General features: G+C 37.2%; 1 protein-coding gene across 1 annotated transcript; it reads right to left on the bottom strand.

Moving 5' to 3' along the window:
* Nucleotides 1-13115: 13115 nt before the first annotated feature.
* On the bottom strand, nt 13116-13568 carry LOC122225422 (60S ribosomal protein L32-like). Its single transcript, XM_042948325.1, has one exon. It carries the CDS (start codon nt 13566-13568, stop codon nt 13116-13118), a length of 453 nt encoding a protein of 150 aa, XP_042804259.1.
* Between the last annotated feature and the right edge of the window lie 1883 nt (nt 13569-15451).

Below are 15451 nucleotides of genomic sequence, written 5' to 3'. Positions count from 1 at the left end.
CATGCTTTAGTATAATTGTATTTTTCGGTCTATGCATTTAAAAGCATAGATCCAAAAAACTTTTCATTAACTTAGGAAAGTTTTCAGCCAAGATTTCTCTACATATTTTTTTTTTTTCTGAGTTCCTCACTACCTCCCAAGTATGTTAAAATGCTTGATATTGCCATTTAGATCATTGAAGCTTTTTAATTTTTTTCAGTCTTTTTCCTCTCTGATTTATTTTGGATAGTTTCTATTGCTGTATCTTCAAGTTCACGGGTCTGCTTCTTCTGCAGTATCTATCTCTTGTGCTAGTAATACCTTGCAGTGAAACGCTTTCAGACATGAAATTTCTCCTCTTGGAATGTTTCCTTTAGGTGAATTTGTAATATTTTTATATTTCTCTTTTCATTGGGTCCCTACTTTTCCTTGCATAACTCCACATGTTTATAATAACTGTTTTAAAGTCCCTGTCTGGACAGCGGCAAAATGGCAGGGTAGGAATTTTTGCCACACGTGTCAGCCCCCTTCCCTAACTGTAGGCTCAGAAAATGCCTTCCCAAGAGCCCGGGACTCTGGGTGAGGGATTACAGAAACCGAGCGACCCACAGTAATAAGAAAGGGTTGAGGAGGGTAGCAAAGATGGATTCACACCACTACCCGCAGCAGAGAGACACCTTCCCCCTGCCCCCCGCCCCCTCGAACGACAGTAACGTGGACCCCAGACCCCAAGGCCCCCAGAGAGGACGCCCCGCACCATCCTGACTCCCACAGAGTCCTAGAGGGCTGCCCGAGGGCTCCCAAGAACGCAGCCCCCACCACCCCATCAGGCGCCTGAGGCTCCAGCGCAGCTTCCACAGCAGGGGCTCCTGAAAAGCCAAGCCCGGGGCCCTCTGTGGCACCTATTGGCTCCAAGGAGCCCCGAAGAGGCTCCCATGACACTAGGCCCCGCGGTTCTCACGAAACAAACGGCGAGCTCACCTGGCATCCTCCGCTCCGGGCTCCCCCACCGCACCCCACCTCCACCCCCACTCCTCCCCGCATACCTGTCCACTCCAGCAGCCCCGGTGGTGACCTCGGCCGCAGGCTCCCTGCAGGCCCCAGCGAATCTGGCTCCGGCAACTTTAGGTAACCCCATGGCACAATCCCGGTGGGCTCCTGCCGACTGCCAACTCGCCCCGAAGGGCTACAGCGGCCCTGCACTCTCCGCCCCCCCCCCAAGGCGTCTTCCCCGACACCACGCCGGTGGGCAGGCTCTCGGGGCACCAGAAGCCCTTCTTATCTTGGCACCTGAAGGCTCTGACTGCCCCAAGCAGCTTCAGCTGCCCCAGGCCTTGCCGCCCACCTGCGCTAATGCTGCCTAGCATCAGCCTCCACGTGCAGAAAATATAAAAGATCTAAGAACAGAACCCTTCTGCTAAGTTACCGTTTTTCTCTCTCTCTTTACCCCAAAGGTTGGATTTCTTTAAAACAACAATTAAAATAAAGAAGATGATTCCTTTATATTCGTAATTCAGAATTTGTGTTTACTAAACATTGTTTTTCTATTTATTTTTAGATATTTTTTGTCGTTTATTTTCATAATAATTAAGACTCGTTAGTTTTGTTTTAATATGCCTTATGTCAGAGTATCTCAAAATTGAGTTTTTAGTTAAAATTCAATTACACAATACCGTGAATCTACTACAAGATAAGCTAATGCTGTATTAAGCAATAAACATAATAGGACATTCTTTTAATGTGGGCTAATTGAAATAAATGCCACTCAAAGGATTTTTTGTAGGAGGCACCTATGTAAACTAGACTAGCAATAACTCAGTGGATCTACACTGAGGGATCCCCTTCACAGTGGGACTACAATGTATTTATGGATGCCTACCAGATTCAAAAGGGCATTTGCACGGTGCTTTCTTAGTTATATGTTTCTAAAGTATATTTACATACATTCCCCACTTGTGAACTGTTACTGGGATGTGTAACAATAAATGATTGTAAGTAAGGATGTTTTTATTGATGATGAATATAAAGCTAAGTCTCATTGGAGTATGTAGGAAAATGCAAATAATACTATTTTCTGGTTATGTTAAATTTACCATTCAGAATTTTATAACATAAATATAGAACAGCGCTATTTCTTCTCTTGAACTCCTTATGCTGCAATGAATGCATTCATAAAATGCAATCTTTTCCAAAGTTGAGAGCACTCTTGACTTCCATACATTGCCATTAAGGGGAAGGATGGGTGTAACAGCAGTGCCATTTGGTCAAGGAATAGCTAACTGTTCCTTACCTAGAACAGCATAAAGTCAACCCAGAAAAGCAAAACATCACCATATAGATTAGAGTCAAGAGAAGGCATAATCATACAAACTCATTGGTATTGCACAGCAATAGTCTGAAAATTCTTGGAGGTTAGGGGCATGGCTACCCTCTGCTTGACATAAGATCTCATGGATGTGATGAAATACTGTCTCGGGTGCCAAAGGTGATAATAGAACGAATAGGATAAGGGATACCTGCTTCCATCTCACTACCCTCAGGTGCTGAAGATCAGAGGTAGTGGCGCAAGGTTGGAAGAGCTGATCAACTAGCCCACACAAGCTTCTCAAGTCCAAGGGTTAGTGGTATTTTGCCATATTAGAGACTATTGAATTCATCTGTGTCCAACATGAGTAAGCATCAAAACAAATCAACATGTATGCACCATTTTGGTGACCCAGTCTCACACAATCTTGTCAGAGAAACACTCTGTGAGTCATCAGAAGCTATAAGCATGCCAGGGCTCCTTTGTAGAATCACGCAACCTTTAGACAATTCCATACACATGAGTTCTGGAACGCCTTGTGGCATTTAATACATACTATGCATGGGAAGGTTTTGAGGGCCCTGGAAAGTGAGATGGGGATTGGGGCCAACACGAATTCTGGTCAGAGCTCAAGGGAACCCCACTCATATGTCACTATTAGCTTCAGCTGTCCCAGGCAATGAAGGGGACATTTTTTTTGAAAAAAATAAAGCAAGGGGGACCCCCTGAATCATGGGACCAGGAGAAGAGCCCTGCCTGTAACTACAGACAACTTCTTTTACTCTAGTACAGAGTTTTTAACTTCAGAACTATTTACTTTTCTAACTGGATAAGATTTTGCTGTGGGTGGCTATCCCAGGCACGGTAGGATGTTTTTCAGCATCCTTGACCTCTACTCAGTAGATGGCAGTAGTACCCCTCCCTCCCCAACTGTGACAACCAAACGTGTTTCCAGATATTATCAAAAGTCTTTGAAGAAGTTAAATCATCCCTGATTGAGAACCACCATTTTAGGGTTTGTTTAGTTCCACCCATAAAGTATAACCTTTCTAGTATTTCTACTGAATCTTCTGGGTATTGAAATAACTCTCTCCTTTTTTTGGCCAGGACTGTACTGTCTTCCAACACTGTATTTTCTGGAAACTGCTTTTCTTAAAATTCCCTGGAATTTTTGTTTGTTTTGTTTTGTTTTGTTTTGTTTTTTTGCAGCAAACCTCATGGAGTTTCCCCATATGCATTTGTGATTTAATATCAGAAGCAGATTGAAGGGAGGCCCTGTGTAGATTTCTTGAGCTCTTTCCTTGTGTAGTTTCCTTCTCTCTGTTAATTTACCCTGCACATTTCATCCCTACCCCTTGCTGAATGCTTATCTCTATTCCATCCTGAATTCGGATTCCATGAATATTTCAAGATATCCCCTCTTGTCAAGGAATCTCTAGGCATAAAAGCTGGACAAACATAGGAGACACCTCATTCTCTCCTGGGTCACAACACTGCCTTACCAGCTGACCAATATCTGAAAATAGTCATTCTACTTGCTGGGCCTTGTATTCTAGTTGTTTATATTAGGAGGGTAAATTCAGTCCCAGTTACTTCATAATAGCTGGGGAGAAGAATCTCTCCCTCAACCTTCTTCTAAAGATAAACTTCTCAACCAGGTTTTTAATGTTTTCATTGTTTATTTCATCACTTCTCACTCTCACCTCAACCTACGCTAATCCGTTTTCCACTTTCATCACTCTGCTGACTGGTTTTGTCTAAGAATATTCCATGGCCTCTACATTCCCAAGTCACCTGGCATTTTTTTCACTTCTCAATTTATCTGACCTCTCAGCAGGGTAAGGCATTTTTGATTACCATCTCTCTCCTTGGGAAAAAAATTAAATTAAATTAAACAAAAGCAAACCTTCCTTCTTTTTGTTTTCAGAGACTGGACCTCCAGCCACTTTGCTGACCACAGTTTTTGCATTCTTTTCTTTCCCACCCACCTATTAGAAACCTCACAGCTTCAACCTAGACCCCTCCACTAAGCTCTAGACCAATAAATACATTTGATAACTTGACACTGCCCCCAAGAAATCTCAAAGGAATTCCAAAGGTGATATCTCAAATACAAAGCATTTCAGTTCACTTGCTCCAAAACATGATGTTCCTCCTAGTTCCCTATGTCGATAAGTGATACCATCATTCATCCAGTTATGACAAAAAGGATAACCTTGACAACTGCCTCACTTTCGCTCCATGTCATCCATCACCAAGTCCTGTCAGTCAACTGAACCTCCTAAATATTCTATAAACTCATCAACTTCTCTCCCTTCCAAACTTTGATCAAATCAGCTTTATATCTTCTAGTCTATTGCAATACTTTACTAAGAGATCTTTCTTTATTTGCATTGGCTTCTATACAACCTCTTTTCCACACCACAGCCAGAATGATCTCAAAATGGAAGTTACTTTTGACAACAACCACTTCAGTGGGTTGCTTGGTATCCGATTGCCTGGTGTCCAATCTGCCTTTGTTCCTGTGACTCTATAGTCACCTGGCATCACCCTTCATTCTTCTCCACAAGATTTTATTCTTCTTTCCACTCCCTAGGAATATCTTCTCTGTTCTCTGCTACGGACAACCAGTAAGTCCTGTTGATTTGATTTCCATAATGTTGTTTACATATGCCTCGTACATGCTCATGCACACTGGTTAGACTCACATTATCTCCTGTGTAGACTCGTATTTGTATATAAATAACTTTGTAATTGATTCTCTTATTTTCACTCTTTACTTATTTTAACTCAACCTAGATTACAAATCAAATAAATCTGAACTGTAGCTTCAATATGCCATTTCCACTGTTCAAAAAGAAAAAAATATATTAACAATTTCCCCTTGTCACTGAAGAAAATATAGACTCTTTATCCTGGTGTTTAAGTTTGAAGCAAATGCTCCTTCCTTAGTTACCCTCATCCCATTATACATGTCCTTTGCCTCCAATTACACCTCTCCCAGGTCTGTGGACACACTCAGCCTCCTATGGCATCCTCACCAATCTCGGACTTTAAAGTCCACCCGAAGAAGTGTCAGTAAATCCATTTTATTACAAAACTACAAAACCTACACAGCAAAGTAAGTCCCCCTTCACCATTCTAGGCCCTTTCTTTGTGGCAGTTCTTGTAACACTGTACTGACTTATTATATAATTAATGACCTTCCTAACTAAACTGTAAAGTTTTGAAGGCTAAAACTAATATTTACTCACCTTTTCATTTCAATGCAGCTAAATAACTGCCACAAAGAATGCATTTAATAAATATTTGAAGAATGAGTTCAGTTAGTTAAAGCCATTAGGTGTATATTATTTTAGCTTACTTCTACTCTCTCATCCTTATAATTGGATAGTTAAGAATTAGAACTGACACCTTTTGCTGGTATATACCTATGAAGATATGGTAAAATATTTGATGAAGATTCCACCTCAATTCCATGAGGATTCCATGAAATTCTTTTCAAAAGGATAATTATCACAGTATGGTTTTAAAAGCCCTCATTATTTTTAGTGTTTTAAATATATTCACTCATTTAATCTTAACAATAACCTGATGAAAGAAGCATTATTATCTCTATCGTAAATGAGAAAACTGAGATACAGAGACATTAAAGAATTTATACATGGCTACAGAATTAATAAGTAATGAATTCAGGATTTGAACCCATTTTAATATTAATGCATTTACTTTAAACCTATATGACTTCTCTCTGTATTAACTTACTTAGAATGAGTAACATTAACTTACTGAGAATGAATAACACATAAAAAAATCCACTCACAGAACTATTTTCTTACAATTGAAATGTTCTCATTTGTATCCTTGTTTGCTTAATTAAATCATAAAGTTGAAGCTACATGAATTAACACATAGTTTAAGACCACCAATTATATAACAAACACATGTATGCTCTTATATTTTGATGATTTGATACTGGTCATTCCATGTATATACTATTATGTGCACTTTTCCTATTGATATTTATATTATTCATACAAAGATTAGTTTGCAAACTCATTTTGTTTGCTTTAAATACTGTTGCATATTTGTATTGAGCACACACTAAGTTATCATATATTCTGTTGTTGATAACCAACTTTCCGTTAGTTTCATAATTTTTCCTGTGATAATTTGCAAAATAATGAGAAATAAAATAAGTATTGATTTAAAACCAGTAATGACATAAATTTCACTTCAACAATATATTTAATCATAAAAGGAGAAATGGGCAATCTACAAACCATATGAATTCAACCCTTTAAAGATATATATATATATATATATATACATATATATATATATATATATCCACAATAATGTTATATTGCATATTTCAGATCTTATGTGACTTCATTAAGATGGATCAATGCAAGGACATGGTTCCTACACATGTGAGCTTAGTGGGCTGAAAGGTGGCCCTTCAAAAAGTATGCTCATGCCCTAATCCCTGGAACCCGTCATTGTTTACCTTATTTGGAAAAACAGACTTTGCCATTATAAATGAAAGATCTAGAGATGAGGAGATCATCCTAGATTATCCAAGTAGGCCCTAAATCCAGTAACAAATGTCTTTATAAAATAAAGGAAGAAGTAAATTTGAGACAGGTAGAATAGGAGACAGAAAGAAGTTGAGGGGGACAAGGTTATCAGGGAGGCAAGGGTTGGTGCCCATAAGTCAAGGAACGCCAACAGCCACCAGAAGCTATATGAAAGCAAAGAATAGATTCTCCCCTGGAGCCAGAGGGAGTGAGGTCCTGCTGACAGCTTGATTTTGAACTTTTGGCCTCCAGAACTATAAGAAAATAAGTTTCTACTAATTAAGCCACCAAGTTCATAGTCATTCTTTTTATTTTTATTTTATTTGTTTATTTATTTTAGAGAAAGAGAGCATGAGCAGGGGAGAGGGACAGAAGGAGAGAGAGAGACAGACAGACAGAGAGACAGAGAATCCTAAGAAGACTCCGTGCTCAGCACAGAGCCCAAAGTACAGCTCAATCCCACGAACGTGGGATCATAACCTGAGCTGAATTCAAGAGTCAGACACTCAACCAGCTGAGCCACCCAGGCACCCCTGTAGTCATTCTTTATGACAGACACAGGGAATTAATCAAAGACTGTCATTTACAAAGTGCTATGCAAAATTAAAGAATGCCTGTATTTGCTATTATGTAATTTTGTCTTTTACTCTCTTATTCTAGACCTCTACGTCATGCTCATATACTCTTTCATATAATATTGGATACAAGTCTAAATCACTTCAGTCTATGTGAATGAAGTTTCATCATTCACTAAATGGGTATTTTGGTATTGGTAAGATTCTTTAAAATTTATTTTGAGGCAAGCATTTTACATTTTGCTTGCTTGTTGTTTATGTAGAGAGGAGACAGAAGTGGTCACAACATCTAAACACTAAGTCATCCCTCACTGCCAGCATATTTCCTGTAGGCTAAATGCTCCCAATTACTCTGAACCTTTCTAATTGGCAATATTTTCCAAATATTTACTCATTATTCTGCTCTTCTTTTACCAATTGATTGGTTCTTTTGAGAGAGCACACTCCAATCCATATTCATAGGCAGACAAGCATTTCAGAACCCATTCTAATTGCTATCTTTGATATGCCCTAAGTTAGACTTAGTTTTTGTATACTATGTAAAATATGTTGTTTGCTGGTTATGTGGATTGACCATGTTTCTTAGTTTTCCCAGTGCTCACTTAAACATAACTATGGAAAAGAGGAAAATCTGCAAAGATAAAAATGGGAGAGAGATCAGTAGATAAGAAACTTTATAAACTTTTGTACAATTAAATGCAGCCAGAGAGAGGAGGAAGGTTTAGAATGGAATGTTCTAACACTGAAGCACATGAGAGGAAAGTTTATTAGACTCACTGAATTACAGGGATGTTCTCACGTCAGTGATGTTGCTTAAAACAGAGGGCAGGGAAAGTTAAATGACAACATGAAGATTGAAGATTAGTTGGAAGTCAATATTTGGGAGAATTAATGTATTCTCTTCCTTCACCTTACTCCCCCAGTGATAAGACCCAAACGCCTAGAAGCCCCGATCATAAAAATAAAGGAGGCTCTTGACTCAGAGATGCCAAGTAGAGACTTAAGGTAGAATCGGACATATAACATTGAAAATAGAGAATAAAGTAAAACTCTTGATGCTAAATGGTTGACTTCTAAGATCCACATCCTCAATCCTCAAAAGACCAGCATTCTGATATCTATGCTTTCCAGAGTTTCTGGGAGGGAAAATGGCATTTTAAAAGTTCCCCAGGGAAAAAGCAAACTCTCTTCCCAAACACACTTGATATAGACATTTCTTCCTCTCCCAGAACTTCTAGTTGTTATTGTGTTTACTGTCTTATTATTAAATAAAATGGATGAGTCAATGATTATCAAAAATTTAAGTCAATGATGCAATGGTGATAAAATAAGCAAACAGAAAAATGCGAACTTGGAAGAAACATTATTTGACAGCACAAAAGAAAACTTCTCTTTTCTCTATCCCACAAAAATTAAAGAAAACCCAATTCTCATCTACCTCAGAGGTACACTAAATACTTGCACACACAGAGGATAATACAGTTCTACTTTAATAAATATTTTAATAAATACTTTAATAAAAATAATAAGAACTACCTCTTGGAAGTTTAAACTATAATGGCTAAAATGAAAAAAAAATTCAAACAGAAATATTAGATGAAATATCAAAAAGTTTCTTAGAAAATAAAATGGAAATATAGCAATTATGGGAGAGAAAAAAAAAGATGAGACTCTATGAGATTCAATATCAGAGGATAGAACAGAGAAAATGGAACAAAGGTAATTAGCAAATATGGTGGCAAATTTCCCAGAACTGAAAGATGTCAGTCATCTGAATGAATGGACTGATTGAAAGCTCAGCAAAATGAATGAAATACACTCACTATTGAGCACATCAGGGCAGATGAAAATTCTAGGAAGAAAAACCACATAAAAAAGGGAAAACAAACATCATTATTGTGTTCCTGATAGTTCAAAGGCTGATTAATAATTTTAGCAAAATGAATGATATGACAATATTAAAAGGATAGGGAGAGCTATGGAGTTTAAAGTGAGCCAGATCATCACCTATAATAATAGGATAGCAGTAAATAATGTCTAGACTTAATAAATCAAGAAATATTACAAGTGTATTTGTAGAAATATGGAGGAAAGTACCAGGAAAACAAGCAAAACAGAGTAGAAAGGGACTTCCCCTGAGTACCTGGTCAGAGAACTGCTAATGTCTTTGTATTATAAGTATTTCTGCGCTATTTGATTTGCTATCTAATATGCATATTATTTTATTTTAAAATTTAACTTAAAAATCAGAGGAGGGAAGAATAAGTAACAATAGGAAGATAATGGATTATATGAATAAAATATAAGCATTCAAGATCAGAACTACTTCTGACTGATCACAGATTTTTAGATTTCTTATTCCAATATTGCTTCCTCCAATCTCTCATTTGCTCATCAGGAACAAAACTTGGATGATGAGTCAGATGGTAAGGAATTCAGCAGCAAACACCAGAAAACCAGTCAAGTGTCTTAAATGAAATAGTGACTTTTTTTTCATATGACAGAAAAATCTAATGTTTAAAGGCATTATACAATTTTTGTAAGGGCATTATACTATTGAGGTCACCCAACTGTTATGATGGCTTCCCACTGGAACTTGAAGACAGACCTGTTGAAGAAAGAGAAAGAAGATGTACACTAAGGTTTACATAAGTAGCCTATCAGACACTCTGGTAACAATTTACATATATTACCTCATTTAGTCTTTACATGAATGTGTAAAATATTATTTCTCTATTTTAGAAATGAAAAACTGAGAGCCAAATATATTAGGTAACATATCTAAAGTTATACAGTTAGTAAATGATACAGTCAGTGAAGGCACACCAGACTCTCTTCCCCTAATATCTGACCTTTTACAATTATAAGAACAAGTAGCTCAGATTCCAAGAAGTATAGGGAGGATATTCCTTCATGGATATATAAACTTCCATTTTTTTTCCTTCTAAAAAGCAAATATGTAGTGCTTGCTGATTCAGCAGTGAGGAGTGTATTATAATAGCATATTCAGAATTGTCTGTTCTTCCAGGAGGTCATAACCGAAGAGTAGTGGTAAGTGTCACAGAGAACATCAAAACCACCAACTCCTAAACATTCTGCTGACACATGATGGGTGAATACTGATAAACAATGAAAGTGTGGGTATTTTAAGTAAATTTGAAAGTCTGAGTATAAACTGAGTATAAACTGAAGAATCTGAAGTTCAGGGTAATGCTTTCATCTTTTCCCAGCTGAAGTTCATAATTTTCAGTAGAGGATGGTTTACAAGACAAAACACTGGTTACAAACATATAAATAATGAAAAGACTTAATGTTTAGTGCACATTTGCTTTTATTCTTCTCAACTAAACTCTTTTGTGGTAATACTGTTATCTTCACTTTATATGACAAACTGCAAGTTCTTATAGGATAAAATGGTAAAATTTGACCTTAGGTCTCTAATGTCAAAGCCAATGTCTTTAAGATGTTATTTTTAAGTAATCTCTACACCCAACATGGGGCTAGAACTTACAGCCTCAAGATCAAGAGTCACACTCTTTTCCAACTGAACCAGCCAGGCACCCCCAAAAGCCAGTGTCTTTAACCACTTTGCTATTTTATGTTAAAAACTTTCACTTTACTAGACCACAGTGGAAGCTAAGTTTGGAAATATACTGCCAGGATATGAAGGAATGTCTAATAATAATATGGTTGAGAATAAGAACAGAGAGCAAAAATAGTAGCCTCTGTATGATTTTTTCTTTGAACTTACGCAGTTTCTTGTGATCTTAGAAGAACAGAGTCTAAAACCCCTAGAAAACTGGTCCATTAAAGGTAAGCATCTCTGTCCCATTAATGAGACTGAAACACAGTATGATAAATAGGGCTAAAGCCAAGGAATACTCCTCTGGCTGATATGCACACGGTCAGTAGGAATGTCCATATAGAGTCAGGGAGCAGAGTAAGTCTCATGGATAGAAAGCAAGGGCTGGATTGAGGTTTCATTGTTTGTGAAAGATGATTTAAAAAAAATACTTGCAACTCTCACTGGGCTACAGCTTACTTAAATCTCCATCTTGGGGGATGGGAGGAAGCAGAAACAGCCCTATAGCCAGAATCTGGACCAAGCTTCTATGACTGGAGGATTGAGGTAGAGAAATTTTCAAAATTATTAGACCACAAAGGATACACTGGAGAGAAAAACAAACCAATAAACACCCATATCAAATCATCCTACAAAGTCATTATTTTGATATCTCTGACAAAAATCAACACTAGAACAATAATTACCAACACCGAAAGTCGGGAGAAAGATTTAACCACATAAGAAAAAAAAAAAAAAACAGAGAAATCTGAAAGGGACTTAAAAATAAATCTTCCAGGGGTGATTCAATAGAAAATATCATTAGGTGAAACAAAAAATTGTCAGAAATAGAATAAGAAAAGAATATGAAGAAGAATCAATTACAATTACTAGAAATGAAATAAAAGTGCTGTAAATGAACAGACAAAATTTGAGCACAAAGAAGATGTAATTTAACTCTGTCATCACTATACTGAATGAAAGAAAGTACAAAATGCCTCCATTTTTGTGTTTTGGTTCTTTAGCACTATAAGTAGCACAGGGAAAGGCATTTTGTTAATAAACCGAAATAAGCAGGAACATCAAGGCCTTGTCATGCAGAATAAAGATAACCAAAAGTTGAGCCCCCAAACTTCTGCCTCTTTTCAATTCCTTATTAAATGAGAGGATGAATAACATAAACTAGTGATACCTGTAACTTTCTTTGATTAACTGACAGAGCTAGGATTTCCCTGTAAATCTTTTCTCCATATATTTGAAAACACTACTTTTTATGAGATATTATAAAGACCAAAAATGTTTTACTGAATTAAGGAAAATAAGCTATCCCCCATGCCTGGGTGTTCTTTGTCCTCTTTATTCCAAAATATTTGCTTGCTTTTATGAAGATAGGATCTTCATCATTACAACAGTGGTAATGGAAGAGAGAGAAGTCTTTGGATAATAATTAGATTGCAGTTTTTTTTCCACTTTTTTCCTTGCTTTTTGAGTGCCTAAACAGTAAACCCTAGTGAATGTATCAATGTATTTCTTGCCACATTTGAAATTATTGTTATTATCTATCCCTAAATTAAATATTTTTTGTTTGCAATATAAAAATTTTTAATTACAATACAAATTATATGGTTTAGCCAAGTAGCAGTAAACGAAGAACTAATTTGTGTCCTTTCTGTATTTATCATGTGTTGACTAATTAGTTTCTCTACAAGACACCGAGTGACTGTTATAAATACAAACCTCCTGAGGATATAAAGGTTAATTTTGAAGTGATTACAAATATTCCAGTAACATTATAATTAATAGTTACATTTCCAATGCAGAAATCTTCTAAAGGACCAATTGGTAACCTCTGTAAATTAGTACAGATTGTTGGCATCATTTAGGATGGCTTTGCACTATTCCTTTCAGTCAATTGAGTTTCAGTGTGAGGCAGGATCAAAATATTAAAACCATCATTATTCTAAAACCATGACCCTATGAGTGTGCATCTGTGTGTGTGTGTGTGTGTGTATGCATTTACAAGACAGACACACACATACTGTGTCTGTGCATACTATTTATTCATTCTCTCAGTCTGAGCCTGAGCTATGATTGGACATATTTTTTTGAAAGTTTTATGGTTTTGTTAATACAAACACAATGTGAACACAACTGTCTGTCTGTTCATTATCTTCACTGTGGAGCCTGGCATTGGGATTGGTGACTCTGATGGCCAGCTGGGCTTCTCTTTCCACAATGGCTTTGTGGTTCTTGGAGGAGACATTATGAGCAATCTCTGGACAGTAAGATTTGTTGCACAACAGGAGGACTTCAAGTTCCTTGACTTTGTGGACTTGGAACTTCCAGAAGCCACTGGGCAGCACATGCTTTGTTTTCATGATGCTCTTGTAACCAGTGTTGGGCATCAAGATCTGGCCCTTGTATCTTCTGTGCACCCTATTGTCAATGCCTCTGTGTTTCCACCAATTACGTTTAATTTTGATATATAGGTCTGACTGGTACCAGATGAACTTCCTAGTCCTCTTTTTAATTATCTTGGGCTTTGTGAGGGGTCTGAGGGTGGCCATGATGCTGAGGAGGAGATAGATGGCTGCCACCTCCCCAGTCATTACTAAGGAAGAGGGCTGGACATCTTTTAAAATGATGTACTAAGTCATGGTGAAGAAGTGCATGTATGTAATGAACATGTATGGCTCTTGGGAGAGAATTTAAACTGTGGAATGAGAGGGTCACACAGCTTCTTTCACAAAACATTAATAGAAGAATGATTTTGAGAATAAATATGTATCTACTATACAGCTAGGATTCTGACCCCGGCTTCCATGCATTTACAAACAGGTCTGAGGAAGTAAAGGGTGTAAGATATTAAAACAAAGTGTTCTTTTTTCCACTAAAATTTCTGAAAGTCTTTGTAATTCTAAAATATCACTGATTGGATTTTACTTTATCTTTTCAGTTCTTGTGGCTATTGTTAAAAGTGTTACATTTAATATTTTTCTAATAATAGGTAAAGTACTGAAATTTGGTACTGATTTAAGTTTTAACTATTTGAAACTATTTTCATAGTCATCTAATTTTACATATTAATGCACTCTCTTGAGGGGCACCTGGGTGGCTTGGTCAGTTGATTATCTGACTCTTGATTTTGGTTCAGGTTGTGATCCCAGGGTTGTGGGACTGAGCCCCACATCCATGCTCAGTGTGGAGCCTGCTTAATATCCTCCCTCTCCCTCCTCCCTCCCCCACTCACACCTGTTCTTTCTCTCTCTCTCTTCCTCTGACCCTTCCTGCCCTCTCCCCACCACACACACTTTCTCTCTCTCTCTTTCTCTCTCAAGTTAAAAAAAATACACTCTTTTGAGTGGAAAGAAAGGAGTAAGTCAACAATTGTTATTAGAAATTTTGCATAATCTATAGCCTACCTTATCACTATCCACTGTTCATATTGATGTATCTTCAATAGAGGCAATGATTATACAATATTGCTGGTCTTTCCAGAAGGATGACTTCTCTTTTCTTCTAAGTTTTATCAATGGGTAAACTACAAATAAGAGAGAGAAAAGATTGATTATAAACACATTATTTAATTAAACCCCTCCTGGAATGTCTAACTGGCATCTCAAACCTAGTTAGCCCAAACTAAGTTTTCTGATAAACCACACTGAACCTGCTCTCCCGAAATCCTCCCCATCTTAGTTGTTGGCAACTCTAACCTTCTAAGTGTTCAAGTTCAAAACCTGTGACAGATTGGGTTCAGTCCCATTTCTAATATATCAGGTAATGCTCTTGGCTCTAACTTAAAAATATATCCAAGAATCCAACCACTACTGAAACCCTTGATCAAGCTTCTATCACTCTTACCTAGAGTGTGGCAATAACCTCTTAACAGGGCTCACAATTTATATCTTTGCCCTCCTCTTCTTTACACTCAATCGAGCAGCCAGAGTGACCTTTAAAAATGTAAGTTTGATTATGTTTCTTCTTTGCTCAAAATCTTCTGTGTCTTTCAAATTCATTTAAGAGTAACAACCAAAGCCTTTTTCTCTGACCTACAAGGCCCTACATGATCTTGGCCCTCATTACTTTTTTGAACTCCTCTTCTACTTCTCTCTCTCTCTTTTCCTCATCTGCTCCAAATACATGAGATACCTTGCTGTTTTAAACACCACCCAGGCACAGTCCTATCTGAAGTTACTTTTCTCAAGTGACCACCCTATTTAAAATTGCATCCTGTCTTTCTTTCAACCTAATAATTCATATTCATCTTCTCAGCTTTTATTAATTCTCCCCTTGGCATTTAAGCCCAACAGGCTACCTACTTTATTTATCTCATTTGCTTCTGTCTCCTCCCATAAAAAATAAGATTTAAGAGGGAAAGGACTTTTGTGTGTGTTTTTCCCTGCAAATAGTGCCTAGCACAGAGTAAATATTCAATATTAAAAAAAATGTT

The sequence above is a fragment of the Panthera leo genome, chromosome B4, assembly GCF_018350215.1.
Source record: "Panthera leo isolate Ple1 chromosome B4, P.leo_Ple1_pat1.1, whole genome shotgun sequence".
NCBI lineage: Eukaryota > Metazoa > Chordata > Mammalia > Carnivora > Felidae > Panthera > Panthera leo.
Note: the sequence above shows the minus strand (reverse complement) of the source record. Positions and strands in the feature narration are given on the sequence as shown.